At 35.5% G+C, this 27,604-nt stretch overlaps 1 protein-coding gene across 1 annotated transcript in view; it reads left to right on the top strand.

Moving 5' to 3' along the window:
- Positions 1 to 27,604, top strand: part of PCM1 (pericentriolar material 1) — an 87,525-nt gene that overhangs the window by 13,439 nt on the left and 46,482 nt on the right. Inside the window, exons 4-17 of the mRNA XM_082863950.1 lie at positions 446 to 715; positions 1,367 to 1,537; positions 1,723 to 1,839; positions 8,283 to 8,460; positions 11,219 to 11,328; positions 13,991 to 14,207; positions 17,207 to 17,408; positions 18,346 to 18,519; positions 19,049 to 19,206; positions 19,546 to 19,784; positions 24,003 to 24,157; positions 24,302 to 24,431; positions 25,426 to 25,566; positions 26,091 to 26,281. Of these exons, the coding sequence (XP_082720076.1) occupies positions 446 to 715; positions 1,367 to 1,537; positions 1,723 to 1,839; positions 8,283 to 8,460; positions 11,219 to 11,328; positions 13,991 to 14,207; positions 17,207 to 17,408; positions 18,346 to 18,519; positions 19,049 to 19,206; positions 19,546 to 19,784; positions 24,003 to 24,157; positions 24,302 to 24,431; positions 25,426 to 25,566; positions 26,091 to 26,281 (2,453 nt within the window). The remainder of the gene's footprint in view (positions 1 to 445; positions 716 to 1,366; positions 1,538 to 1,722; positions 1,840 to 8,282; positions 8,461 to 11,218; positions 11,329 to 13,990; positions 14,208 to 17,206; positions 17,409 to 18,345; positions 18,520 to 19,048; positions 19,207 to 19,545; positions 19,785 to 24,002; positions 24,158 to 24,301; positions 24,432 to 25,425; positions 25,567 to 26,090; positions 26,282 to 27,604) is intronic.

Below are 27,604 nucleotides of genomic sequence, written 5' to 3'. Positions count from 1 at the left end.
GATCAAACCCGTGCCCCCTGCATTGGCAGGTGGATTCTTAACCACTGTGCCACCAGGGAAGTCCTACACTGACACATCTTTATGTTGATGTTTATATTAATTAACATTGATTCATTGGGTCCAAAGCCTATGTTATATTCTGTGATCAAGTATGACTAGCAATATGAGTTATAAATATGATTCATAATCCTGCTACTTCATTTAGACTAGTCTTGCTCATATTCATCATTTGAATTGTTTGACAGAATGAGGCCTAGGATGTGATAATTGAATTTTGATATTTTACTAAAAGAATTTTGTAGGTCTGAAGCTGTTTTGAACCTTACAGCAAATCTGTTTATATGCACCTTGTGAATCAATATCTGATGGTAAAACTAAGAACATTGGATTTTTTTAATTTTGAAAGATTAATGTTTGTGGGATTTGGTTTCTTTTTCATATATAGAGAAGCATTGGAAGTGATTCTCAAGGTAGAGCAACAGCTGCTAACAACAAACGTCAGCTTAGTGAAAACCGAAAGCCCTTCAACTTTTTGCCTATGCAGATTAATACTAACAAGAGCAAAGATGCTGCTGTAAATCCTCAAAAGAGAGAAATGATTGGATCAGCACAATGTAAAGAGTTATTTGCTTCTGCTTTAAGTAATGACCTTTTGCAAAACTGTCAAGTCTCTGAAGAAGATGGGAGAGGAGAGCCTGCAATGGAGAGCAGCCAGGTGATAAAACTTCTTTCTTTTGCTCTTTGCTTTCATAAACCTCAAAGTAGATTCATTAAGATTTAAAAAAAATATTGGGTTATGCACATAGGAATTTTAGGTAGAATTAAAGTACTTCTCTGACCTTTCTCATTAATATCTCAGATTTACTCAAAATGGTGTAAATTTCTTTTTACCAAAATGATTGTAGAAATGGCATAGTAAGGTAAATTAAGACTTCTGTTCATCTGCCAAATGCTGTATTGCTAATTTTTAGTGAAGAGCAATTGGGAGCAATGTGATTAATAGATTGCTGTAGAAATTTTTTTAAATGGTTGTATAATTTTTTGAAAAAATTATTTTTCAAAGTATCTTAATTTTTAAAATTTATTTATAAAATATATAAACAGTAGAGAAATTTATATAAATGTTTGATACGCAGTTTTATAAAATGAAGTTCCCAAGTAATGAAACTAAAACACATTTTGAAATTTTTAAGTTAACAGTAATTGGAATTGTTAGTATTGCCTGTTATGTTTTGATTAAATTCTAAATTTGATTCAGATCTTTTGCATGTATGAATTCACACAATAAACCTAGAAGTATCTTTAGTTATTTGAAATTAAAATCTATAATTATAATTCCCCCCCACCCCAAATATTTCCGTTGCAGATTGTAAGCAGGCTTGTTCAGATTCGTGACTATATTACTAAAGCTAGTTCCATGCGGGAAGATCTTGTAGAGAAAAATGAAAGATCTGCTAATGTTGAGCGCCTTACTCATCTAATAGATCACCTTAAAGAACAAGAAAAGTCATATATGAAATTTCTCCAAAAAATTCTTGTAAGTTTTGGACCCTTTAAATAACGTATTGAGTTATTTTTGTAGTATATCAGTGTACATGTACTGATGACATTCTGATGCCACCCCAGAGGAGTTAATATATTTTCAAAACATCGTGCTATCCATTATAACATTTTATTGCCCTTTTTAATAGTTGTATGATTTATACCACTAAAATATTTCAGGCTAGAGAAAATGAGGAGGAGGATGTTCGGACTATAGATTCAGCTGTGGGATCTGGTTCTGTAGCTGAGAGCACATCGCTAAACATAGATGTGCAGTCTGAGGCTTCAGATACCACGGTAAGCGGCTTTTTAGTAATTAAAGTGCTGGAAATGAAGATATAAAGTTTTCCCCCGTTTTTCACGATGATATTTTTGTAGGCATTCCTTAATGAAAAGTTTATCTCAGGGAAGAAACCCTCAGATTGTTAATGCTGTATATATTCTTTTTGAACATGGAGGTTTAAAAGTTTTATTTATTAGCATTAAAAATAGTTTTAATGGTTGATTAAATCTAATAATATCTGATCTTCAATTTGCAGAAACCTGGTTTTTCTAGTTTGTTTCATTAAGCACAGCTTTACTCATTTTAAGAAGCATTGGGAAAGTTAAAATTCATTGTGGATGTAAGAGCTATAAGTACAGTGTCATTGCTTAGCACGTCGTCTGTTGGAAAAGTCTCCAAGTTAATTTCCCATTGAGGAACCATTTTAAGGCTGTTAGGATTCTCATTTCTCAGGCTAGCTTAGAACGGAAGCAAAACCAGGCGACTGATAAATTGAGATGAAAATGGGACAGGGTAGCATTTACTTTGGGATTTATTCCAGTGAGAAAAATACTATAAATTCTAACTCTGCAAAATAGAATGTATCAAAATACTGTCTTTTGGAAAAATAATCAGAAATTTACAGAACTTTGAGGAAAGATTTATAAAATAAACTTAGTTCGTAGAAGTTAGTATGAAACTAGTATACTTTTAAGCATTTTAATTTTAGCAGATGAACCTACAACCATGCATTAGTAAACTTGAAAGTCTGTTATCAGTAATGCCTTTCTTGTGAAAGGATAGCCACGTGTATCTTTTGTGTCCGAGGTATGTTCCAAAGTACCATTCAGCATTAGGAATTTGAGGGTTTGTTTCCTTTTAATATTGACCTGCATAGTTTCCTGTCTGCCTCCTTTCTCTTCCTTGCCCTTCCTGAGTTGAAGAGGAAATTTGAATTTTTTTTCTCTCCATTATCTCCACCAGGAGATGCTCAGAGGGCTTGATCCAAATGGTTGTTGAAGAATGGATTCTACTGCGGGGAAATTGTTTTTCTGTTTACAGTGGTGCTGGGACTAATTTCTTTCTCACATTTCATTCCAGCAGAAGTGGAAGGGTTGGGGCATGTCGGTAAAGGAATTCTGTTGGAGAGGAGTGGGAAATGATATAGATGATTATTATAACTTATATGCTAGTGTGTATCGTATTCCCCATGATGAGAATTTCTTTCATATCATTAAATCAGGAAATTTTGAAAGTTAATGACAGCAGAATAAATGTTGAAATATGCTTCAGCAATTGTTGTATAGCTTATTGCCTAGGATATGATATTCACTTAATTATAATAAGCCCAGAGTCTAGTCTATAGGAATTTAAAAGTCTAACTTAAAGTTTTATTGCCACTTGGGGGAGGGTGGATTGATTTTCTGAAAGATGGACTTGTAATTTTTTATATTTATTTACAAGACTGGCTTATATGTTAAACAGGAGTTTGTGTTAAGAAATTAATATGTTACACTATTTAATAAAGGAGGCATCTTTTAGTCTGAGAATTCGGCCGTGCATTGAGGACAAACTAGGGAATTCAGCTTCACAAGAACAGGTTTCAGACATTGACGTTACAACAAGTCCAAAAGGGAAAGGTGACAGACCTCCTCAGAATGACAGGGAACTGAGGCCTAATAGGAAATATAGCCGAAAACGTGGATTTCCCTCAAAGGTATACTTCACAATATTAACTTGGGAAGTCTCTAAATGAGCACCTCTTTTGTTCATATTTCCTCTCCTTTATTTTCTTTTTTGTTGTTGCTATTAACTTTTAAATATGTACGTTAACATGGTTAATTGTACTGTAATTTGCATTACTAAAATGCTGTCCCTTAGTGTTTTTTCCTTTTCTGCTTTCTTATTCTCCGCTCCATGGATTATGTGTGGCAGCTGTTTTTAATTTGTATTAACAAAGGACTTGAAACTTAATCCATTTTCCTTTTTTTGCTGTTGAGAACTCAAAATATAACACATTCTTAAACCTTGACCATTAGTTGCCTTTTGTTTCTGATATTTGTGTTCATGGATTAAGATGGTATTTTTAAGTTTTGTCTTATTTCCTGTAGTCATTCATTAAAGAAAGAAAAAATAGAGCAAGCAATTAGCTTTCCTGTTTTTTTAATAATGAAATATTGGGTTGGCCGAAAATTTGTTTGGGTTTTTCCCCTAACATCCTATGGAAAAACCCAAACGAACTTTTTGACCAACCCAATATTTTTAGTGTTTTTTTGTTTATATTTTTCTTCCCATTGGAAATCCCTTCTTCCATTCTGTTTTTAAAAAAATTATCCAGTTGACTTGTTTCCTGATGTTTTTGCTACTTTTTTCTCCAAAGTTTGCTGTAAATGTTCTTTCTTTTAATTTTCCATGATTTGCATAAAGACACTCAGGAAAGGTTTAAAGACAACTATTTGTGTAGTTCCACTTAAAACAGTTTGAAAAAAAATGGCATTTGTAAAAGTGCTCATACTTGACAGGAGTAAAGTACTATTTTAATAATTGAGTATAGATAAGACCAATTTCCTATGTTTTATTACTAGCTTATTACCTAGGATTAGGCTTTCCTTTCTGTTATGTACATATTTTATATTTTTGTGGCGTTTAAAAATGACAAAGTTTAACCTCTAGATATTATGGTGTCTCCCCGCTCTCCCACAAGAGTTTGAAGATATAGTTTGAAGTCAGCTATAGTGATCTTACTATAAAGTGTTAAGCAAAAGGTGTCCCAGTTCAACAGAATAGTAAAGTAGCTGATTATTTTTAAAACTACTAGCATTGGAGAAGAGAAAGTGAATGGGGGGAAATAGATCCTTTGGAACTTAATGTTCCTTTCTTAAGTCTTCTGAATAGTGACAAACAGAACTTGAGTTGACAGTTACTACAGCATAGCATCTTCCAGTTTTACTTTTATCCCCTAAGGCATTAGGTTTGCTTTTAAAAACCACTTTTCTGTTTTAAGTTTCTTTGAATAATGTCCTTATAAATATTATTTTCTCTTGAACTTCTTTCTGGAGTTTATTTTAATTTGATTCTTTTTAATCTTTTGATTCTTTGGGCCATCCTAGGGTAATTCTATCAGTACTGTGTTCATAAAATGATTTCATTTTCTTAGAAAAAACCCTAATTCCCACTGACTGACTTTATTCTTTCTCTGTTATGCAGAATCTGTTGTTCTCCCCACCTACCTTCATTCCCTCCTTAACATCCTTTCAAAATGTAGTATTCTGTTAGAAGACTAGGGAAAAAAGTTGGTGTCTTAACTGAGGTTCAGAGCTTAAAGCAACCTTGTGAGTTGCAGCTTGATAGGAGATAATTGATATTCTTGAGTTGCCTACAAGGGCAGAGTCCATTTTATGAAATATTTTATAGACACGATGACGTTGCGTAATTTTTAAAAAGAGCTTTCCCTGAATACCCATGCCCTCATTGTTTTCCCATACTCATCTTTCCCCCACACTTAATCTCAGCTCTTAGAGCATTCATAAGCTTTTAAAAATACCATCTACTCATTTTTTGCTATTGTTTTTATCATTTCTATTTACTTCATGTGGGCTAGATTTGTCTCCCAAACTAGACTATGCTTCTTCAGAGATAGTTTTAAATACAGAAGACATAGTCTATGGATGTAATTTTGGGGCAGATAGTATGATGTGAAAAAACACTAACCTAGAACTTAGGAATCTGATTTCCCCTCACTGTGATATTGGATAAATCACAGCTTTATCTTCTCTGGGCTTATAGTTTCTCACCTTTCAGATGACAAAACTTAGAATACATATTAACTGAAGTACTTTTCAGCCATAAAAATATATTTGGATCCATGAAGAATTATTGGAAGAACATCAGTTGAGTAGAGGAAAGGAAGACTTAGGGTTTTCTGAAATGTGTTACCTGTATGCAACTCGAGATTTCATGCTTAAGTTATTATTTTTTTTAATTTGTAAACTAAGAATGTACTTACTGAAAGTGACTCAAAACGTTTAAATGAAAATATGTGTTTGAAGGATGCGTATAGTCCTGGCCTCCTTTTTTGGATTTCTATTCCATGTACCATCTTCTTGCCATGTTTTTATCCCCAGGTATTTTTATTACCATTTTCTCATCTTCCCTTTCTTTATATTTGATTGTAGTTCCACCCACCTCCCTCAGTTCATCTTTTCAAATTATTAGTCTGAAATGTTATTTATGTGGATGGAAAAGTTATTAAGCAGTAATAAAACTCCACTAATTTCAAAAATTGTTGGGAATTCATCTTTGGATTAGTGAAAAATCTGAAGTTCAGAATTCTTTATAATTAGAGTATCACAGTTTTGCAAATAAATGTGACTAACAAGGATTAAAGTTCTTTTTAAAAGTTTGCATTTTAAAGGGTAAGAAACCATAATATTAAATTGTTTAGTAAGTTCTTCAAAATTAGATAGCTTTAAGGTTAGCTTGAGGTCTAAACTATTTTTGAGATGGGAGGATTATGAATTAGATGGAGATAATGCATTCTTGATGGTTTTCTTTTTTCCTAGATGACTTTTTGCCTTATTTGTGTAATGTTTCTCTTCTTAGTCATTTATCACTGATGCTTTGTTGGAGTATTTGATTGATGTCAACCTGGAGAGATTTCTCCAAGTTGTTCCACTGAAATCTGTACCTGATTGGGTTTGGTTTTATATTTTACCAGTGACTTTGATGAAATTAATTTGGATCAGATCTGAGATGGCTACCTATCTCAGATTGATAGTTATCTCTCACCCTTCAAATTATTTTTTCAAGATGTAAATAGTCTTGAAATGAGCAAGAACTAAGAAGATGAATTTTCATAGGAATGAATGTAATGTTAACTAGGTAACTCCACTTGTATAAGATGGGAGAGAACTGGGTAAATTGTACTTGATTTGAAAATGGCTTTAGTTTATTGGAAAGTCTTCAGTAAATACTAGCTTAACCAAGGTACATTATTTCTCTTCCATATTCATAAAGTCTAGTTGGCCAGTCCTGGATAGAGCACTGACCTGGCTTCTCTGATACCTACATCAAACATTCTAACTGTAGTCTTCTACTTCCTATTTGAGCTTCCTTTCTTTGAGTTCTTAATTCTGAGCCATGTAATTATTTTTATTGCTTGCCAAGTTATCACAGTTACTCATTCTATTTACAATACTAATGAGTCCTACTTGGGGAGGTAAAGAGAAGAGGTTTTTGCAAAGTATTGTTAAGGAATGTTACCCAGAAGAGAATTTCTCTGGAGCCGTCTGTGTTCTCCATAATTTTTCTTGGAATCAAATGTACATAGGGAGAACAGATCAGTTCATTTTTACTTTGAAAAGAAATCACTGAGGTTTATTTTCCTTGTTAACTTTGGTCAGAGCCAGGGGAGATCATTCATTTAAAGTCTCCAATTTGGTAGCAATGCAAATTTAAAATTGACTATTTCTAAGTTAATAGAAATATTTTATGTAAATATTAGCTAAAATCATTAAACTTTTAAGATACAGAATTTTTTAAAAGGCAAATCAGTGATGAAAAATACCATTATGGTATACAGTTCATGCATAATTTGTCTTATTTATTGTTTCCAGGTTGTATTTAACTTTCTCTCTTTGATTAATTGACTTTATTTTTTCTGGTTGGGTTACACTTGAATAGTTTTAAGATTAACATTTAAAATTTTATAATTCCTTATAAGTGGCACCTATTTAATCTGTTCCTCTTTTAGGCAAAATGTTATCTTTTGGGGGGAATTTCAAAGTAATTTATGTCCTCAGACTCAGCATTAAATGAGCATCTTTTGAAAGAAAAAATAGTAATGATATCTTTGATGCAAAAGATAATATTTTTTCTTTACTGTATGATAATATAAAGTGATGCAAGTAAATTAAAGCCTTTCACATCAAATAATCAAATAAAAAGTATATTTTAAAAATTTCCATCCGTAGTTAGAAAATAGTTGGTTTGTTTTTGTTTTGTTGGTTTTTAAACATCACTTCTAGGAATGGGGCAGAAGAGTTTTTTAGTCTGTTCTTTCTCCAGGGCTACTTTTAGGGCATTAGCCTGGTATGATCTGCTCTTCCTTTTCTGTAAGGCCTGGTCTGGATCCCTCATTTGTGTGTGTGTGTGTGTGTGTGTGTGTGTGTGTGTGTGTGTGTGTGGGCCTTCCTGTCTTCCTTTTTGTATGCCTTTTCTTTTATTTTTCTTTTTGTTAATTCTTCATGCTAAGCATATGCATATGGTCTTTTACCTTGAAATTACCTAACTATCTAATTCTTAACATGACAGGCTGTCTCTGTGTCATCATTTTCCTCTTTCTCTTTTTCTTTCAAGTCTGTATCTAGGGTTGTATATTTAATACTAATTTATTATCTATGTATGTACCTTGCCGTTGGTAGTTGAAATAGGAACATGGATTTTAAAAGATATAAGCGTTGTTGGTCTTATTTTTCAGGCCAGAGATCCTCAGCAGGAGCCTATGGAAGAGATAGAAAATTTGAAGAAACAACATGATTTATTAAAAAGGATGTTACAGCAGCAGGAGCAGCTGAGAGCTCTGCAGGGACGACAAGCTGCTCTTCTTGCTCTGCAGCATAAGGCAGAGCAAGCTATTGCTGTGATGGATGATTCTGGTATGCCACCATCTTAGAATGTTGTTATAAGTAAGGCTCAATAAATAATGATATGATTGCAAGGTGGATGCTGGTTATTATATAATTAGATCTTGATTGTTGTCTAGTTTAGAAACCTACATGTGAGGCTTACCCTGTCCTGTGCTTTTCTCTGGTTATGCAGAAAAGGTTGCAGGGACAACTCCTGGCCATCATACTGTACCGTGCAGACAGCCAGCTCGCTCTCCTTTTCATCAGAGAGTACCCTTAAGAGGTAAAAGGGACAGGATGTAGTTCTGTTTTTGTACCTCAAATTTATAGGGCTCTTGTTGCTTATATTTCTGCCTTTTGTACTTTATTTAATTAGGATTGCTGTACTTTGCTTGCCTGCCAAGGAAGGGTTAAAACCTTAAGTGAGACAGTGAATAAATGTAAGCTTCTTTGGCTTCTGACATGAGTAGTGAGGTATCAAATTGTATGCACTAGTTCCTTTGAACTAAATTTATATCCTATCCAGTCTCCCTGAGACTCAGAAATGTTCTTTTCTTTCTCCTTCTTTCCCTCATACCCATGTATCACTTAGATGGAAATTGTATTGAATTCTTTTTTTTTCATTTTTAAAAAAATTTCAGCTTTATTGCGGTATAATTGACATATAAAATTATAAGATATTTAAAGTATACATCTTAGTGATTTAAGTTTTGTATTTTTGGATCTTGTTTAAGAAACCTTTCCCCATCCTTTGTATTGAATTCTTTAGTATTGAGTCTAACTTTATAGTTTGTCTTGTTATTGGCAAACCTACGTGTTTAATTTCTCATTAAGTTGAAAACATATTGTTACTTATTAAAACTTAAAGCCAAATTATATTTTCTAGTAGTCTGTCATTACAGTCTAATAATAATTTATCTCCTGTGAGCTCTCCATTTTAGGTCCTTACTGTGGTTACCCTGTTGTTACTCAATTTATCGTGTTGTCCACACCTAGCCCACTGGCTCAGCCTTCTGATCACTGTTATATGTAATTTAATTTTGCATTTTCATAAGGAACTTTATGACTTGCAAGTAACTTACTCTTTTGTAATAATTATATAGTCGTATAGAATATATATGGTATAGTATATAATAGTATATAATATGCAAATTTTCATCCCCATTTTTCCCTTGCAAAATTCAAAGTATCATTAGCTGTTAGATTTAGGAAAAAACAAAATATTTTAACAATGACAAATACAGTTCGGTTAATGACCAACTTTTAAAATATTTTTCAAGATTGGAGTATCAGATTTCAGAGACTTTCTTGTGATAGTTATGTTATTTCAAATAGTTATATTTACGTCATCTCATTTGATCACCACAAAACTGTAGGTTAGTCGCCAGGGCTTTTTTTATAATTCTCACTTTAGAGAGAAGGAACTCTAACACAGAACTCGTGACTTGCCTAGGCTTATATGGAATTTTAGTAGAATCAGATTTCTTGAGTTCCAGGTCAGGGGTCTTCTATTTCTGAATATAAACCTTTATTTTTAAGTAAGCAGATAATCTTTCTTTCTTTCTTTTTTTTTTTTTAATGTACTATTATGAGACAAGTACCAGGAGAAGAATAAACAGGAGTTAAAATTTGAATTTATTTTATGTACTATTTCAAAAAGAATTTTAGGTTAATGATTGAAAACAGATTTTCTCTTGCATTTATGAGATTTTGCAGAAGAATACTGATGAAAAACAAACTAACAGTAATCTTTAGGTATATAAGAGAGGCAACATAATTGTCATGGGAAAGAGTGTTCCTTTAACCATTTAACTAGCAAGTTGTGTGTTATCTAGACTGTAATTGCTTTTTTTTGTCCCCAAGTACTTTGGACTGGATACATGGGAATCTACCCTGCCCTGTAATTCTAATTTCTCTTTGAAAAAGCTAATATTTTCCTTCAAAACAGAAACAGTTTATAGTCATTGTCTCTTTTAGAGCTGGAAAGATAAGCATGGGGTGTTTGAGTAATAGAGAGTAACTATTATGAAAATTGTCATCAGAATACTGCCTTAGGAAGATAAAAACTGTGGTCTTTTAGTATGACTTGTATCACAAGCAACTCCTTCAATAAATTATCTGTTCTACAGTAGGGGTCGGCAAACTATATATAGCCAGCTGGATTTGGCCCACTGCCTGAAATAAGATTTTATGGAACACAGCTATGCCCATTTGTTTATGTATTGTATGTAGTTGCTTTTGCCCCACAGTGGCAGAGTTGGGTAGTTGAGACAAGAACTATATCTCCACAAAGCCTAATATGTTTACTATCTGAATCTTTAAAAAAAGTTTGCCAGCCCCTGTACTACAACACTGATTCTGTTGGGGAGGTGGGGATTGAGACTGGTCAGAATTAGCTGTGCTTTTTCAGACGAACCACTTTGCCCGCCATGCCTCCAACCCAACCTGGTGGACCTTCCCACACCCAGACTCTGTTGAGTCACTATTCTTAATTGGGATGTAACAGTATCCCTCCTTGAATGTTGGGACAGAAAAAGATGAACCACTATACTAGAGTTTTGTGAGTGTCCCTTTATTTTCAGGTTAGGTGGAAACTTATAAAATGATTGGTTGACAGATAAATCTGAGGGTTAACTAGTTTCAAATTACGTTGAGATTTTTTAAATTTCTTTTTTCCCCCCAAATTTCTTTTTAGCGTCTCAGAAGTTAAAGTGTTGTTTTTTATTTATTTGCTTTAATGAATTATTAAATTATTTGCTTGAATGAAAGTTGTTAACTTCCTTTCCAGCTGTAACAGAAACTACAGGTAGCCTATCTGGAGTCAGTATCACATCTGAACTAAATGAAGAATTGAATGATTTAATTCAGCGTTTTCATAATCAGCTTCGTGATTCTCAGGTAACTTCATTTTTTTTGTATACTGGATTTAAAATCACATTAACTAAAGCAGTGCTTCTCAAACTTTACTGAGCATACATATCACCTGGCATGATTGTTAAAAAATGTAGATTTCTGGTCAGTGGGATCCCCCCACCTCCAAAATTATGATTCATACATTTGGGGTGGGCTTCCCACCATGTGATTCCAGTGCTGGAAGTCTCGGGACTATGCTTTGGGAAACACTAATTTAGAGGAAATATCTACTTTGAATGAAGTGATTAGTGAAATTTCCCCTTTGTATGCTCCTAGATGACGCATTCTTATTTCACCTTTAAGATTGTTAACAGTCACAACTGTTAAACTTAAGTTAGTGTGAATCTATGCTTTTGCAATGTTTTACTAACAATTTTAAGGAAGTTCTTAAGTTTAATTTCAGAGTTAATAAGTGTTATAATTTGATGACCTTTGTAAATAATGATATAAATGCAAAATTTCAGTCTGTTGAGTGAGAAAGGGTGAATTAGTACCTTCCACTGGAAATGGGTATAATTGACAATGCATTATCTTCTGTCTGCTGACCCAAGTTTAAATGAAAGAAGATGATCTAACTACTTTGGAGAGTTATTTAGCAATATCTAGTACATTTTTTCTAGTGACCCTGTTCAAAAGGAGATGCATACAAGAATGTTCATGGCAGCATTGTATTAATAGCAAAGCAGAAACAATCTAAATGTCCATGAACAGGAAAATGGATTAGTAAGTTATGATATATACATAGAGTGAAATCCTGTAACCGATTACAGGAAATGAACCAGAGGTAATGAATGAAAATGCAAGTTTAAGAAGGATACCACTTAGCTTATGTTTTAAAATGTGTAGAGTGTGTTTTTTTTTTGTTTTTTTTTTTTGAGGTATGCGGACCTCTCACTGTTGTGGTCTCTCCCGTTGCGGAGCACAGGCTCCGGATGTGCAGGCTCAGCAGCCATGGCTCATGGGCCCAGCCGCTCCGCGGTACGTGGGATCTTCCCGGGCCGGGGCACGAACCAATGTCCCCTGCATCGGCAGGCGGACTCTAAACCACCGCGCCACCAGGGAAGCCCCAAGTATTTTTTTTTTTATGGATACCTTCATAGGTATTACAAAATAAAAATACGTTTGAGAATGGTAGGTGTCTAATTCCAGATTGTGGTTATCTCAAGAGAGTAATGGGGTCAGGATTTCTATGTATAAAGCTTTAGCCATTATCTGTAATATATTTCTCTTAAAGAAAGAATTGATGCAAATGTGGCAAAATACTAAAATTTGACTAAGCTCAGTGCTGGTTACTCATTATATGATTCCCTAATCCTTAGTGGATTTTTTAAATGTTTCATAAATTTTTTTTTTTAGTAGCAAAGAAGTGATAGGAGAAACTGATAGGTTAAGAAGTTAAAGTTTATGATTGTGGTTCTAAAAAGATGGCAAGAGAATGAGATTTTTGAAGGTTTATTCTATATAAAATATGGCATTTCTAGCACTTAATTTAGATCCAGTTAATAACATCCAGTGAATCCCCACTGTGTAGTTATGTGTGTCTATAAAACAGTATATATATACTGTTATATAGATATGGTGGCACATCAGGGAATAGTATGTATATAATTTGGGAATAGGAAAGGCATATATACTTACCGACCAGCACAACCTACACTAATGTTTATCTCTTTTTATAAAGAATATTTATGTATTTTTGGGACTTCCCTGGTGGCGCAGTGGTTAAGAATCCACCTGCCAATGCAAGGGACACGAGTTCGATCCGTGGTCCAGGAAGATTCCACATGCTGTGGAGCAACTAAGCCTGTGGGCCACTACTACTGAGCCTGCACTCTAGAGCCCACGAGCCACAACTACTGAGCCCACATGCTACAGCTGTTGAAGCCCGCCTGCCCTGGAGCCTGTGCTCCACAGAAAGAGAAGCCACTGCAGTGAGAAGCCTGCGCACCACAGCTAAGAGTAGCCCCCGCTCGCCACAACTAGAGAAAGCCTGCATGCGGCAACGAAGACCCAGTGCAGTCAAAAGAAAAAATGAGAGAATATTTATGCTGTTTTAATATATGATCCATTTTTTAAGAAATTTTATTTATTTATTTTATTTATTTTTGGCTGTGTTGGGTCTTCGTTTCTGTGCGTGGGCTTTCTCTAGTTGCGGCGAGTGGGGGCCGCTCTTCATCGCGGTGCGCAGGCCTCTCACTGTTGCGGCCTCTCTTGTTGCGGAGCACAAGCTCCAGACACGCAGGCTCAGTAGTTGTGGCTCACCGCGGCATGTGAGATCTTCCCAGACCAGGGCTCGAACCCGTGGCCCCTGCATTGGCAGGCAGATTTCAACCACTGTGCCACCGGGGAAGCCCTATTTATGCTTTTTTTTTTTTTTGCGGTACGCGGGCCTCTCACTGCTGTGGCCTCTCGTTGTGGAGCACAGGCTCCGGACGCGCAGACTCAGTGGCCATGGCTCACGGGCCCAGCCGCTCCGCGGGATGTGGGTTCTTCCCGGACCGGGGCACAAACCCGTATCCCCTGCATTGGCAGGCGGACTCTCAACCACTGTGCCACCAGGGAAGCCCAATTTATGCATTTTTAAAATGAGATTGCAAGCTTTAGTCGCCTAATCTTTCTTTTTTTTCTTTTTTCTTTTTTTTTAAAGCCTCCACCTGTTCCAGACAATAGAAGACAAGCAGAAAGTCTTTCATTAACTAGGGAGGTTTCTCAGAGCAGAAATCCATCAGTTTCAGAGCATTTACCTGATGAGAAAGTCCAGCTTTTTAGCAAAATGAGAGTGTTACAAGAAAAGAAACAAAAAATGGACAAGCTGCTTGGAGAACTTCATACACTTCGAGATGAGCATTTGAACAATTCATCCCGTAAGTAAATCTAAGCAGTGTTAGGTAGAGGACACGTAAGTATATATGCCAACATGTAATAATTCCTTAGTAAATATTTGGTGAATGAATAAACACATAGTTACTCAAGAAAATTATAATTTTTGTGGGGAAATAGGACTTGTATGTGAAAGTAACAGACAAGTTTTTAAGTAACAAGGCAATGTATGGTAAAGCCAAATAGATGGTAGATCTGTTCTGTAAAATTCAGAAAAGGAAAAGAATGAATTTGCGCTTGAAAAATTGGTAGGATTTTATTTTATTTTTTATAAATTTATTTATTTGTTATTATTTTTGGCTGTGTTGGGTCTTCGCCGCTGCACGCGGGCTCTCCCCAGTTGCGTTGAGCAGGGGCCACCCTCCGTTGCAGTGCTCGGACCTCTCACCGCGTGGCCTCTCCTGTTGCGGAGCATGGGCTTCAGGCACGCGGGCTTCAGCAGTTGTGGTGTGCGGGCTCTAGAGCACAGGCTCAGCAGTTGTGGTGCATGGACCCAGTTGCTCCACGGCATGTGGGATCTTCCCGGACCAGGGCTCGAACCCGTGTCCCCTGCATTGGCAGGCAGACTCCCAACCACTGTGCCACCAGGGAAGCCCAGTAGGATTTTAAATAAGGGAAAAGTATAAGAGAAGGTAACTGTTAGACACTTTGACATAATAATACTGCACTTTTTCGCATATCCAAAATTTTTCCTTAAGGAAAAGCTAAACCAAATTAGTACTTTGATTTTAAAACTATGAAACAGATTTAGAAAGTATTTATACAATGAAAACCTGAGATATGAAAAACTTATTTAGTACAGAAAGTCCCAAACACTCCCCATTTTTTAAAATACATAAATAGTTAGGTGGGACTAGGAAAGGCATATAGTCATCCTAGGTATACTAGTTAAAGAGTTATACAACTATCCCTCAGTATCCATGGGGGATTGGTTCCAGCACCCTCACCCACACCCACACCCACACCCACACCCACACCCACACCCCTACGGATACCAAAATCTGAGGCTGCTTAAGTCCGTTATCTAAAATGGCATAGTATTTGCATGTAACGTAAGCATATCCTCCAGTACACTTTAAATCATCTCTGGGTTACTTAAAATACTTAATACATGTGAATGCTATATAAATAGTTACCAGCATGCTGCAGATTCATGTTTTGCTTTTTGGAACTTTATGGAATTTCTTTTTTCCTGAATATTTTCTATCTGCTTTTGGTTAAATCCGCAGATGCAGAACTCTTGGATATGGAGGGCTGATTATACTAGTTATATAGGAAAGCCAATAGTCATCTTAGTTATACTGTAGGAACTGTCTTTTCTGCTCTACAGATTACTTGCCTTTGTCTAATTCAGATTCAGTTACTAGTCCTCACTTGGCCGCCTACCTTCCCAAGCCTGGTCTCTGCCTCTTACTCAGACAGTTGGTAGTAGGAGCTGTAGCATTGGGTATTGGAATCAGTAGGGTCAACCCTAACTGGTCATTATTCTTTAGCATTCCAGATGCTGTCTTAATAAAGAACAGACAGGGATAGAAACATCATCTCTGGATCCCTGTACTTCACCCTAGTTGTCTGCCACCTTCAAAGAACTGTACTGTTTCTGCCCTGAGACGTGCTCCTTTCTTTTCCCTGACTTGTGCTGCTCCTCGGCCTCCTCTAGAGTAGAAGCTAATCCCAGTGCCCATCCTCCCTAAACAGATGAACACAGCCAAGAAAAACTTAGTTTTTCCAAAGTTGTACTCAAACGCTTGTGGTCAGTTTTATACACATAATTAAAGTAGCACTCTGTCTACTGATGACTAAAAAATCATATATTTCTCTGGGAAACAGAGTGAAAGCAGAGCAAAAGGTAGAACAGTCAAGGAATAGAGAGAAAAGACTACTGGAAACCAGCTGTAACAGTAGATAACGTGAGCAACAAATGACGATTGTCACTGAGGAAGAGATAAATGATGATAGTTTTAAAGTGGTAGTGGACTTGCCTGGTGGTGCAGTGGTTAAGAATCTGCCTGCCAGTACAGGGGACAGGGGTTTGAGCCCTGGTCTAGGAAGATCCCACATGCCGTGGAGCAACTAAGCCCATGCACCATAACTACTGAGCCTGCACTCTAGAGCCTGTGAGCCACAACTACTGAAGCCCGCGCGCCTAGAGCTTGTGCTCCGCAGCAAGAGAAGCCACCACAATGAGAAGCCCGTGCACCTCAACGAAGAGTAACCCCCAGCTCACTGCAACTAGAGAAAGCCCACACGCAGCAAGGAAGACCCAACGTAGCCAGAAATAAATAAATAAAAAGAAAAAAATAAATAAACTGGTAGGAGAGAGAGAAGCACAAAGATTCTTAGTCTTCATTTATTACCCATGAAAGCATAAGATATCTTTGTCTGATCTGTGTGGACAGAAAAGTAATTAAAATGTAGTTCAAGAGCTGTCTTAGAAGATTAATCATCATCTAATAAGAAAATTTTATTGCTGAGTAGTATTCATGGTATTATGTACCACAGTCACTTAAACAATTTTGCTTTATCTTTTGGAACAAGAAAAGTTCCATCTTGGAGACCAGATAGAATCCCTCTGGACTGGAACATTCTCAAGGACCTAATCAGCTAGGGTTGCCCTGTAAAGATTTGTAGATGGTGTGCTTGCACATCATATGCAGTGGCTCTATTTAACTTAACCTGGAACCAAGTTTATCAGAGGAGTACTCTCGTTACTTTCTCAAGGTAGAATATCGTAGTTCTTGTTGGTTTCCATCTTGTCTTTCCTTATTCTTTCCTTTCTGTTTTAACTGTGTTTGGTTGAAAGACATGTTAATAAACAAGTGGCCTGGTTATATCCTTAAGTTTCACATTTTAAAGCTGCAGGATTTAAGATGTTAATGACTTTTACTTTTTATTTTTCTATGTCTGAGCCAACTATGAATGTGTTGTTTGATGCTGTATTTGTTTATTTATGGTAACTGGTCTTTTTTTTTTTTTTTGGTAGTTGTGCCTTCTTCAGCCTCCCCACAAAGGAGTGTGGATCAGAGAAGTACAACAGCAGCTCCCTCTGCTCCTGTAGGCTTAACACCAGTTGTCAATGGAGAATCCAATAGCCTCACATCATCTGTTCCTTATCCTGCTGCTTCTCTGGTTTCTCAGAATCAGAGTGAAAATGAAGGCCACCTAAATCCAACTGAAAAACTCCAGTAAAACATTTCTACAAACATTGTTTACATAGATTAGAATTGAATAATGGGGATAAATCTTGGGGGTTTTTTCTTTGTTGAAAATTCTGGAAAAACTGAGTTAATTTGATATGATAAACATTCTTAAGTGGTATGGTGGTAGAATAAGTGTGTGTGTTATATGTGCATCTTTGAGTTGTCCTAGAGAAATGTGACATTGTAGTAACATGTAATTTCTATAGCTAATGTATTCCTGTTTTCCAAATAAAGGGACTACAGTTAAAAGATTTCTGTATTCAAATGGTTTAGAGCCCAGGCTCTAGAGTCAGACAGCCCTGGAATTGTATCTCACAAGGTTGTGTGACTGTGGACAAATAGCACCCTCACTAAGCCTCTTTTTCTTCACCTGGCATAATATATTTGTTCATAAAGGTGTTTTAAGGATTAGAAAACATTGGCATAATTCCTGGGACTCAGTAAAAATTCAACAACCTAATTATTCTTTTTGGTAAACATGTTATATAGTATGGTAACTGGTAGATCTCTATATGTTTTAGACAAATTGGGAACCTTCTGTGAATGCTCAGGAATGCCTGCATACCTGATTTGCCTAAGAGGTCCTATTTTAATGGAATATTTAGTACTTTACATTTTTGATACTTATTAAGAAACATAGGAATATTTTTGACATTGAGACTTAAGATGTTAACATCTATACCTGCTTAAAGTGAACACTTGGAAGAGGGTTTCTTATGCTTTTGTCCATAACACAACATAAGTAAATAAGGTGATGAGATTTTGAATAACCTATACTTGAAATTACATTCATTATAGTCACATCTCCTGGATATTTGACTGGGTTTAAATTTTGTTTGTGCTGGCTGCTACTGTATGAAAATAGTGTATGCTTTATTTTGCTAAAATGGGTGTTAATATAAATGTTTTTGTTGTTTATCAGGAAGTTAAATGAAGTTCGAAAGAGGTTGAATGAGCTAAGAGAATTAGTTCATTATTATGAGCAAACATCAGATATGATGACAGATGCTGTAAATGAAAACACAAAAGAAGAAGAAACTGAAGAGTCAGAATATGATTCCGAGCATGAAAATTCTGAACCTGTTACTAACATTCGGTAAGAACTTTTTTTTAAGTTGTTTTTCTAACATACTCATCCTAACAATACATTTAATATGAAACAAAAGAAACCTCAGTAGAGTGCCTACCGTTTGCCTTTTATTTAAGCTTTTCTCCTGTAAGTCTGCTGTTTTGGTTAGTGTACTCTTACTTGTTCTATAAAGAAAAACAAATTGGGAAGTATTGAACACAGTAGTTTAGTAAATTTGCTGTTTGTTAGATCAACTAAAAGTTAATCATAAGAAGTACGTAACTTCATTTTCCTACCTCTTTATTTTTACGTGTAGTTTTGATTTTTTTTTGGTTGTAATTTTGATTTTTTTAGATGTTTTTCTTCTTAAATGTGTGAATAGGAGAAGTTAGTGAAAAGCAAGAGCCGTTTATTTAGAGGATGAATTTAAATGGGGAAATAGCCAATGATGTTCATAGTCTGGAATTATTTTATCAGCAGTTGTAAAACTTTGATTTTTTTATTATTACATATATTTTTTACCTTAAATAACTTCAGGTTGTTTTCTTTCTTTTAGAAATCCACAAGTAGCTGCCACCTGGAATGAAGTAAATAGTAATTCTAATGCACAGTGTGTTTCTAATAATAGAGATGGGAGATCAGTTAATTCTAATTGTGAAATTAACAACAGATCTGCTGCCAACATAAGGGCTCTAAACATGCCTCCTTCTTTAGGTATGATTGACTCTATTCACAGATAATTTTACCATATTATTCTTGGGCAGTGGAATTCCTTTCTTTTTTTTTTTTTTTTTTTTGCGGTACGCGGGCCTCTCACTGTTGTGGCCTCTCCCATTGTGGAGCACAGGCTCTGAACGCGCAGGCTCAGCAGCCATGGCCCACGGGCCCAGCTGCTCTGCGGCATGTGGGATCTTCCCGGACCGGGGCACGAAACTGTGTCCCCTGCATCGGCAGGCGGACTCTCAACCACTGCCCACCAGGGAAGCCCGGAATTCCTTTCTTTAGTACTCTTAAGTTTATTAAGGTATTGATTTTACTGGTACATGTTTTCAGCAGATTGTCGATACAATAGAGAACGAGAACAGGGGATTCACGTTGCACAAGGTGAAGGTGAGGAGGAGGAGGAGGAAGAAGCAGAAGATGAGGCAGTCAGTGGAGCGTCATTATCTAGTCATCAGAGCAGTCTGGTTGATGAGACGCCTGAAGATGCTGAATTTGAACAGAAGATCAGCAGACTTATGGCTGCAAAACAGAAACTTAGACAGTTACAAGATCTTGTTGCATTGGTGCAGGTAAATGCTGCTTGTATTTTAAAAAAAAAGTGTCAAATGGACAGTCTTGTAAAATTTATGTGTTTGATAATTATGTTGGTATAAGTATACTAGTACACATTTAATGAGTTCTAACTATATACCAGGTTTAAATGCTTAGCACTTTACATGCCATATTATCAGAGATAAGCAAACTTTTTCTAAGGGTGACTTAGTAAATATTTTAGGCTTTGTGGGCTATACAGTTTCTGTCACAACTACTCAGTGCAAAAGCAGTGATAGACAGTATGCAAACAGATGAGCATGGCTGTGTACCAGTATAACTATTATAAAAACAGGTTTGTTTGTTTTTTTGCTGGAGACCCCAGTTCTATATCACATAGAACTTGGTAACATCTCAGTGAGGCAGATACACAGATTAAACGTGTTAGTTGACCAGAGTTATACCATTGTCAGAGCCAGAGTTGAGACACATTCTGGCTGAGATCTTAACTCACTTGATGTAGAAGAAAAACCATATTGTCTTATTCAGTAAGGCCAAATAAGTAAAGTTGGAACTATTAGTTGTAAATTTTAAAAAGCCATTTGAATGTATGAACGTGAAATTATGTAACAATTCACACTTGTATATTGACTGATGTGGTCCAGAGGCTTTTTGCAGTTTATTAGACTAGGTATAAAACTTTCTAAGAATGATTGAACTTTTTAAAATCATTCCTTTTCATCTGTTTTTATATATATATATATATATATATATATATATATATATATTCTTAGTAACATAATCACTATAAAAATATCTTTAAGAGAGACTTCCTAAAGTATTGAAATTTGTACGATTTTTGGAAGCCAAAAAACTTCTGGTAAAATTAATGAGTGATTTGTCTTCATTTAGGTTTGCTTAGCTTGTGTTAGGTTGAAAAAAATGAAGTATAGAACATTAAAATTAACCACACTAATGTATAGAAAAACAATTTTTTTGTGAATGAAAAAAATTAAATTGTTATTCACAACTTCTTTTGGAATGCTACTTATTTTGAGTAACTCAAGTGAAAGATGAATGTGCTCCCATTTTTAAATAAAGGAAACACTACTAGTAAATTCCCTTTGAGCCTTCATTCATAATCCCATTCTCCTTCACAGATGCTACTGTGCATATGTTTTATATATATATATATATATATATATATATATATATAGTAAATACAGTTCTTTTTTAGCTGCAATATAGTTTTCTGTACTATCAGTGGACCTTAGTTTAGTTAATCTAACATCCTATTGATGTTTACTTTTGTTGTTTCCAGTTTTTCACTATTTAGAAACAACAATCCAATGAACATTCTTTCACAAGCTTTGTGATGCATTTGTGTTTTTCAAGAGCAGATATGAAGAAGTGGAATTGCTTTGTCAGAGTTTATGCACATTTTTTTTTTTTTTTTTTTTGGCGGTACGTGGGCCTCTCACTGCTGTGGCCACTCCCGCTGCGGAGCACAAGCTCTGGACGCGCAGGCTCAGCGGCCATGGCTCATTGGCCCAGCCGCTCCATGGCATGTGGGATCTTCCCGGACCGGGGCACGAACCCGTGTCCCCTGCATCGGCAGGCAGACTCTCAATCACTGCGCCACCAGGGAAGCCCTGCACATTTTAAATTTAATGGACACTGCTTAATTGCTCTCCAGAATGACTATATTAATTGATATCTAAGCAGTGGTGGATGAATCCATTTCCTTATACCCTTGATTACATTTTATTTTATTGAGATACCATATAGCTTGTTTAACCATTACTGGAATTGGCTTTTGGCTTTTTCGAAGGTTTTCCTATTGTAAGAAGGGGTGTTGAAGGGAAGAAGGAGCATAAACACATGTATACAAACAAACACATACAGGTTTATGTACACATGTATATATTTTTGCTTATATATTCAAAGTATATCTGTAGACAGATACATAAACTGGTAACACTGGTTACCTATGGAGAATGGAATTGGGAAAAGGGATAGAAAGGAGATTTTTCTAAACATCTTTTTTACTATTTGAACTTTGATCGTATGACAGTAGTACCATTTGAAAAAATTAAGACAGCTTCTAAAGCAAATAATAATATAGGTTGTGCTATCTTGAACATCATTGTACTTGCTAATTACTTTCTCATTTTTTCTTTATGACTCCTCTCCTCAGATTGCCCGAGTGGGAATAATAGATCAGAAATGATGAATAACTTGGTGGCTTATAGATGAATCAGCTTAATTTCAGGCTTATGTTGAATGCAGCTCTTTTGCTTTAGTGAGTGTTCTAAGACCTGAAATAACATGTATGAAAAATGAGAAAACTGCAATACAGAGGGATTAAGGGTCCTCATTCTGAGAGCTATTTAAAAACAAATGATCCAAACTCCCCAAGTTTTTATATGTTTAAGATTGATACATTTTACTTATTTTATTAAGGGTAGTCTTCTTTTGCTTGTGCCCTTACTTGTATCCTTTCCCAAGAGACTCAGGAGAAGGTTTAAACAGTTATATGGTTATCATGATTGTATAAAACTATTATTACTCTTCTTGATGAGATTAGCTTAGACAATTTATATGGCCCTTATATGGTTCCTTAGTCTGTGATGCAGCATGTGTTGAAACAATAATTCTTTAGTCAGTTACTTTTAGCTTCGGAGTTTATATCATTTCAGTTCAGACACTCATGTGACAATCTGAAACTTTATGTAGTTTTTTTTTTCATACTTTGGTTTTTCCACTTTTTTATTGTGGGAAAATGCCTCATGATCCAGCTTCTCTGTTTTTGAGTCCCAACTCAGTTTCTTTTTAATCTTACCATTTTAGTAATAAATCAGGTTAGCTTTTAGATTGATGAGAAGACCAGAATAACACCATGTCTATAAGCTTAAAATCGATTAGACAGTTTTACAATCAAAGTTAGCTTTAACTCTCTATTTCCAAAGGTTAAAGTTTCAGTTGATTTCTGCAGAGAAAGCATGAGTAAATATAAAGTATACAATATTAATTTTTTTTTTTTTTTTTTTGGCGGTACATGGGCCTGTCACTGTTGTGGCTTCTCCCGTTGTGGAGCACAGGCTCCGGACGCGCAGGCTCAGCGGCCATGGCTCACGGGCCTAGCCGCTCCGCGGCATGTGGGATCTCCCAGACCGGGGCACAAACCCGTGTCCCCTGCATCGGCAGGTGGACTCTCAACCGCTGCGCCACCAGGGAAGCCCAATATTAAATGTTTTTAAGAAAATGTCATAGGTTACCTCCAATCCTCCATTTTTTTTAAATAAGATTTTTAAAAAATAAATTTATATATTTTTGGCTGCGTCGGGTCTTCGTTGCTTCATGCAGGATTTTTCTAGTTGTGGTGAGCGGGGGCTACTCTTCATTGCAGTGTGCTGGCTTCTCATCGTGGTGGCTTCTCTTGTTGCAGAGCACGGGCTTTAGGTGCGCGGGCTTCTGTAGTTGTGGCATGCGGGCTCAGTAATTGTGGCTCACGGGCTCTAGAGCACAGGCTCAGTAGTTGTCGTGCATGGGCTTAGTTGCTCCGTGGCATATGGGATCTTCCCGGACCAGGGATTGAACCCGTGTCCCCTGCATTGGCAGACGGATTCTTAACCAGTGCGCTGCCAGCCCAGTCCTCCATTTTAATAAGCACATTGATTTCAACAGAAGATACGTATCTACTGTTAGGAAGATATGAACTTTTGTTGTTTTTCCAGTAGTTACAGATTTGAGGTGGTACATTCTCATTCGTTTTTGTATTGTGAGCCATTGGTACTTGTTTGGCAAACTAAAGACCAAAGTGAGGAAATGGAAAGCTTTTTAAGTGAACAAGTGGTAATAGACATTGGTTGTTAAATTGTTAATGTAAAAGTCATATCTGAAGAAAAAGTATCTAATATCAAGAGTTCCAAGCTCCAATGATATATTTTGTATCTTTTTCATATTCTCTAGAAAGCTCTTCTTTGATTTTAGAATCTGGTCAAAGAAAGAAAAGGCAAACTAGTACTTGCCATTGGTGGGTAATTGGCAACTCAAATTATTAATGTACTGTTTTTAGTTTTAGTACTTTATTTCCTGCCATTGGTAGAGGATGAATTTCATTGCTCAAAATCATATGCTTTCCCTACTGCTTTAAATTTTATGTTAATTTTACAACCTAGTTCTATTTACTAAGGTATGAATTGGATAATGTCTTTAGATATCAAGATGGTTTTAATATAATGATGCTGTTTTAGGATGATGATACAGCAGATCAAGGAGTTATCTCTGCCAATACCTCAAATTTGGATGATTTCTACCCAGCAGAAGAAGACACCAAACAAAATGCAAATAACACTAGAGGAAATACCAATAAAACACAGAAAGATGCTGGAGTAAATGAAAAGGCAAGGTATGTTAAGCTTCTGGCTTTCAGGTCATAAAAATTTAGTGCCTATTAGAGAGAAGGTACTCCGCTAGGTACTGTATTACATCGTGCTTAATGCTATTATCAGATTTACTGGAGTCCACAAATATAATGTCAATTTAATTATAGAGAGAAATTTTATGAGGCTAAACTACAGCAGCAACAGAGAGAGCTCAAACAATTGCAGGAAGAAAGGAAGAAACTGATTGAGATTCAAGAGAAAATTCAAGCATTGCAAAAGGCATGTCCTGACCTACAGGTAATTAGGAAATTTCTTTCTTTCTGTTTGTCTGAAGAAAGATATTTAAAATCTTAATGTCAACTGAAAGTACTCTTTGTCTTTTTTTAGTGCTAATTTGATAGATTTGTATCTTAATTTTATGATTAATGTAATGGATGGACAAATGAAATGTGTTAAGGATGTACATTTATACTGTGAAAGGTAGCACATAGGAATTGACTCTAATTATTCCCATTCTTTCACTTGTTGGGCCGGCTGGCTGTGGATTCAGAACGTGAGTATTTATAAGTATGTATTATATTAAAATATTCTGGTTTGAACTTGGCAGTTAAGGGACTAACATTTCCATTTTTTACTGGCCTAAAATTACATAATAAAGCTGTTAAGCCATCATGAGTTTTTTAGGGAAATTAAAATATTGTTTTTGTAGTTTGAATATTAAATAGTACCCTATGCATGGGTTTTTGAGTTGAACAGAGAATGTGCAGTCTTTGACCATGTCAGGTAATCAGGAGGAGGGTTAATATGGGAGGGGAATATCAATTCTTTTTTGAGATTTTTCCTACACTTTATTGGTTAGCTCTATTCTTCAGTCAGGTTTTGTTTTCAAAGAAAGGGAAACATATCAAGTGATATTTCTAATATAACTTTATTTTCTAGACACTTACCTTTTCTACTTTATCTAATCCTTTTTTTCTCGTTCCCAATCTAACTAATGTGCAGAGGAATATATGTCGGAGTTGGGTTGAGTATGTGAAATTTTCCACAGTAACATTTTATCCCTCATGTCTCTGTTGTTTCGGAGGGTTGGTTACTACTGTTCAACTTTAGTGTGTGTTTTCATCTTTGTTTGCTTATGTCAGATTTTCTTTAGATCATGATGGCAATTGAAATCTGGTGGTAATAAATTAAATATGATACTAGAGCCCTAGAGAAGCAGTGAAATAATTGTTTTTACGAAATTAACATATAATTGCTTTAATTCCTCATAATAGTTTTAATTCTTTTTTAGCTGTCAGCCACTAGTGCGGGTAATTGTCCCACAAAAAAATATACGCCAGCTGTTACTTCAACCCCAACTGTTAATGAAAATGAAGCCAGTACAAGCAGATCTGCTTTTGAACCTGATGATCCTTCAGTGGTAGATAATGAGGTATGTTGTACCTTGTTCCTGAGTCTTAAGGAAGAAAACTGAATATCTGTGAAACATGTTTTTAAATGTAGCCTATTATGTGTCTTTTAGTTGTGGGAAGAAATAATTTTTTCCAAAAAGTAATTAAGTTTGTATATTTTCAAAATAGCCTTGCCCTTTATTAGCAAATATTTGGCAGAATTATATGTAAGGGTTAGTTATAGTAAATAGTAATCATTTCAATTAGAAAAGCCTGTCCTTTGGCATTTTATTTATATGGGATTTATAGAAAACATTGTAACTTTCTTCTAATAGTTGATAAAGTATACTTGGGTGCTACCTGTTTTCATAAAGAATTAATGATTGCCTAATTTTTTCTTATTACTAAAATATCATTTTGGCCTTCTTGGGTGTCTCAGTGTAAAAAGGATAGAGTGAGAATAGAAATATTTGTTGGTATTGACAATAGTATTAGGCTGTTTTTCTTTAAGGCTAAAACAAGTCCCGATATTTACACCAACTTGCCTTAATTTTTAAAATAACAGTTGTGGTCAGAAATGCGAAGACACGAAATGTTAAGGGAAGAGCTGCGACAGAGAAGAAAGCAGCTTGAAGCTTTGATGGCTGAACATCAGAGGAGGCAAGGTCTGGCTGAAACTACATCTCCAGTGGCTGTTTCACTGAGAAGTGATGGGTCTGAGAACCTGTGTACGCCTCAACAGAGTAGAACAGAAAAGTAAGAGAGCTGTTTAAATCATTTTTTAAAATATCACCTATTTACGGCCTATAGGATAGGCAGCCTCATTTCCCCTCTGCATCATAGCACAAATCTGCTGTTGCAGTGAGACTTGTGTTTTAAGCATCACCTTTGTGACTCAGTTTGACTAAATCTAGCTACTTTCTGTTCTAACTTCTCACAGCATCACCTGTCTCTCTTTTTAAAAAATTTACAAAAATTACCAAGATGCTTGCTCAAATGGTGATACAGATTTTCTTGAGTATATAAGCCTTGTTTTCTTAGTTAAGTTTAAAGTTTATAAAAAGAAAATGCTTGATACTTTGTAGTGCTCTTCTATCAGGCCAGAAATAAGTGGTTTTTTTTTAACTTAAATTGAGTGTCTGCTATTTGTAAATTTCCTAAGAATTTGAAAACATTTTATTGTATAAAACATTCAGTTTTTAGGATTTATGTTTGAAATTTCCATATTTAGAATATTTCTAAAAGAATTGGTCATCTATAAGATCAGTTAATTACTTATCTTTATAGTAGTATTCAGATCTAAAATTTTGAAATCCAAATTTGTTATGACCTAATTTTTTGGTATCAGATGGCATTTCTGCAACATTGCACTAAACCTTACTCTCTTTCGTACTCATAAAAGAACTATTCCTGTTCTTGGAGTGCCAATATGAATTTTATTGATCAAACTATATCTTCAATATTTTATTGTGTTCTGTGTACCACACATCTATACTTTAAAAAAGTTCTTTATATTGTTTTGTTAAACATCTAGGTTTGAGAACCATGGGTCTAGAATTGTGCTTTCCAGTACGGCAGCCACTAAATATAGGTGGCTATTTAAAGTTAAATAAAATTAAAAATTCATTTTCTCTGTCACACCAGCCACATTTTAGGTGCTCATTGGTCATGTGTATTTAATGGCTACTCTATTGGACAGCACAGATATGGATTATTACTACTATTGCAGAAAGTTCTACTGGATAACTCTAATCTAGAAAATTGTGACTCAAGGAAAAGTTGAAAGTTGAGAGGGGTTTAGTTTAGGAATAAGTTCCAGGGGATATGATTACTAGTTTAATTTATATGAAGAATTGTTTTCTGGAAGGTAGCGTAAACAGATTATAACAGCAGTTGGAGAGTACCACCCATCTCATAGTTACTATGACTAAATGAAATTTTATATACACACATATGCATATACATATATATATATACATATATACATACACTTTTTTTGGTGCAGTGATATATATATATATATATATTTTTTTTTGGTACAGTGTCTGGTACATAATAGGCGGTAAAGTATTTAGCTCA

Source organism: Leucopleurus acutus, assembly GCF_964270905.1.
Source record: "Leucopleurus acutus genome assembly, chromosome: 21".
In the NCBI taxonomy this organism is placed as follows: Eukaryota; Metazoa; Chordata; class Mammalia; order Artiodactyla; family Delphinidae; genus Leucopleurus; species Leucopleurus acutus.
Note: the sequence above shows the minus strand (reverse complement) of the source record. Positions and strands in the feature narration are given on the sequence as shown.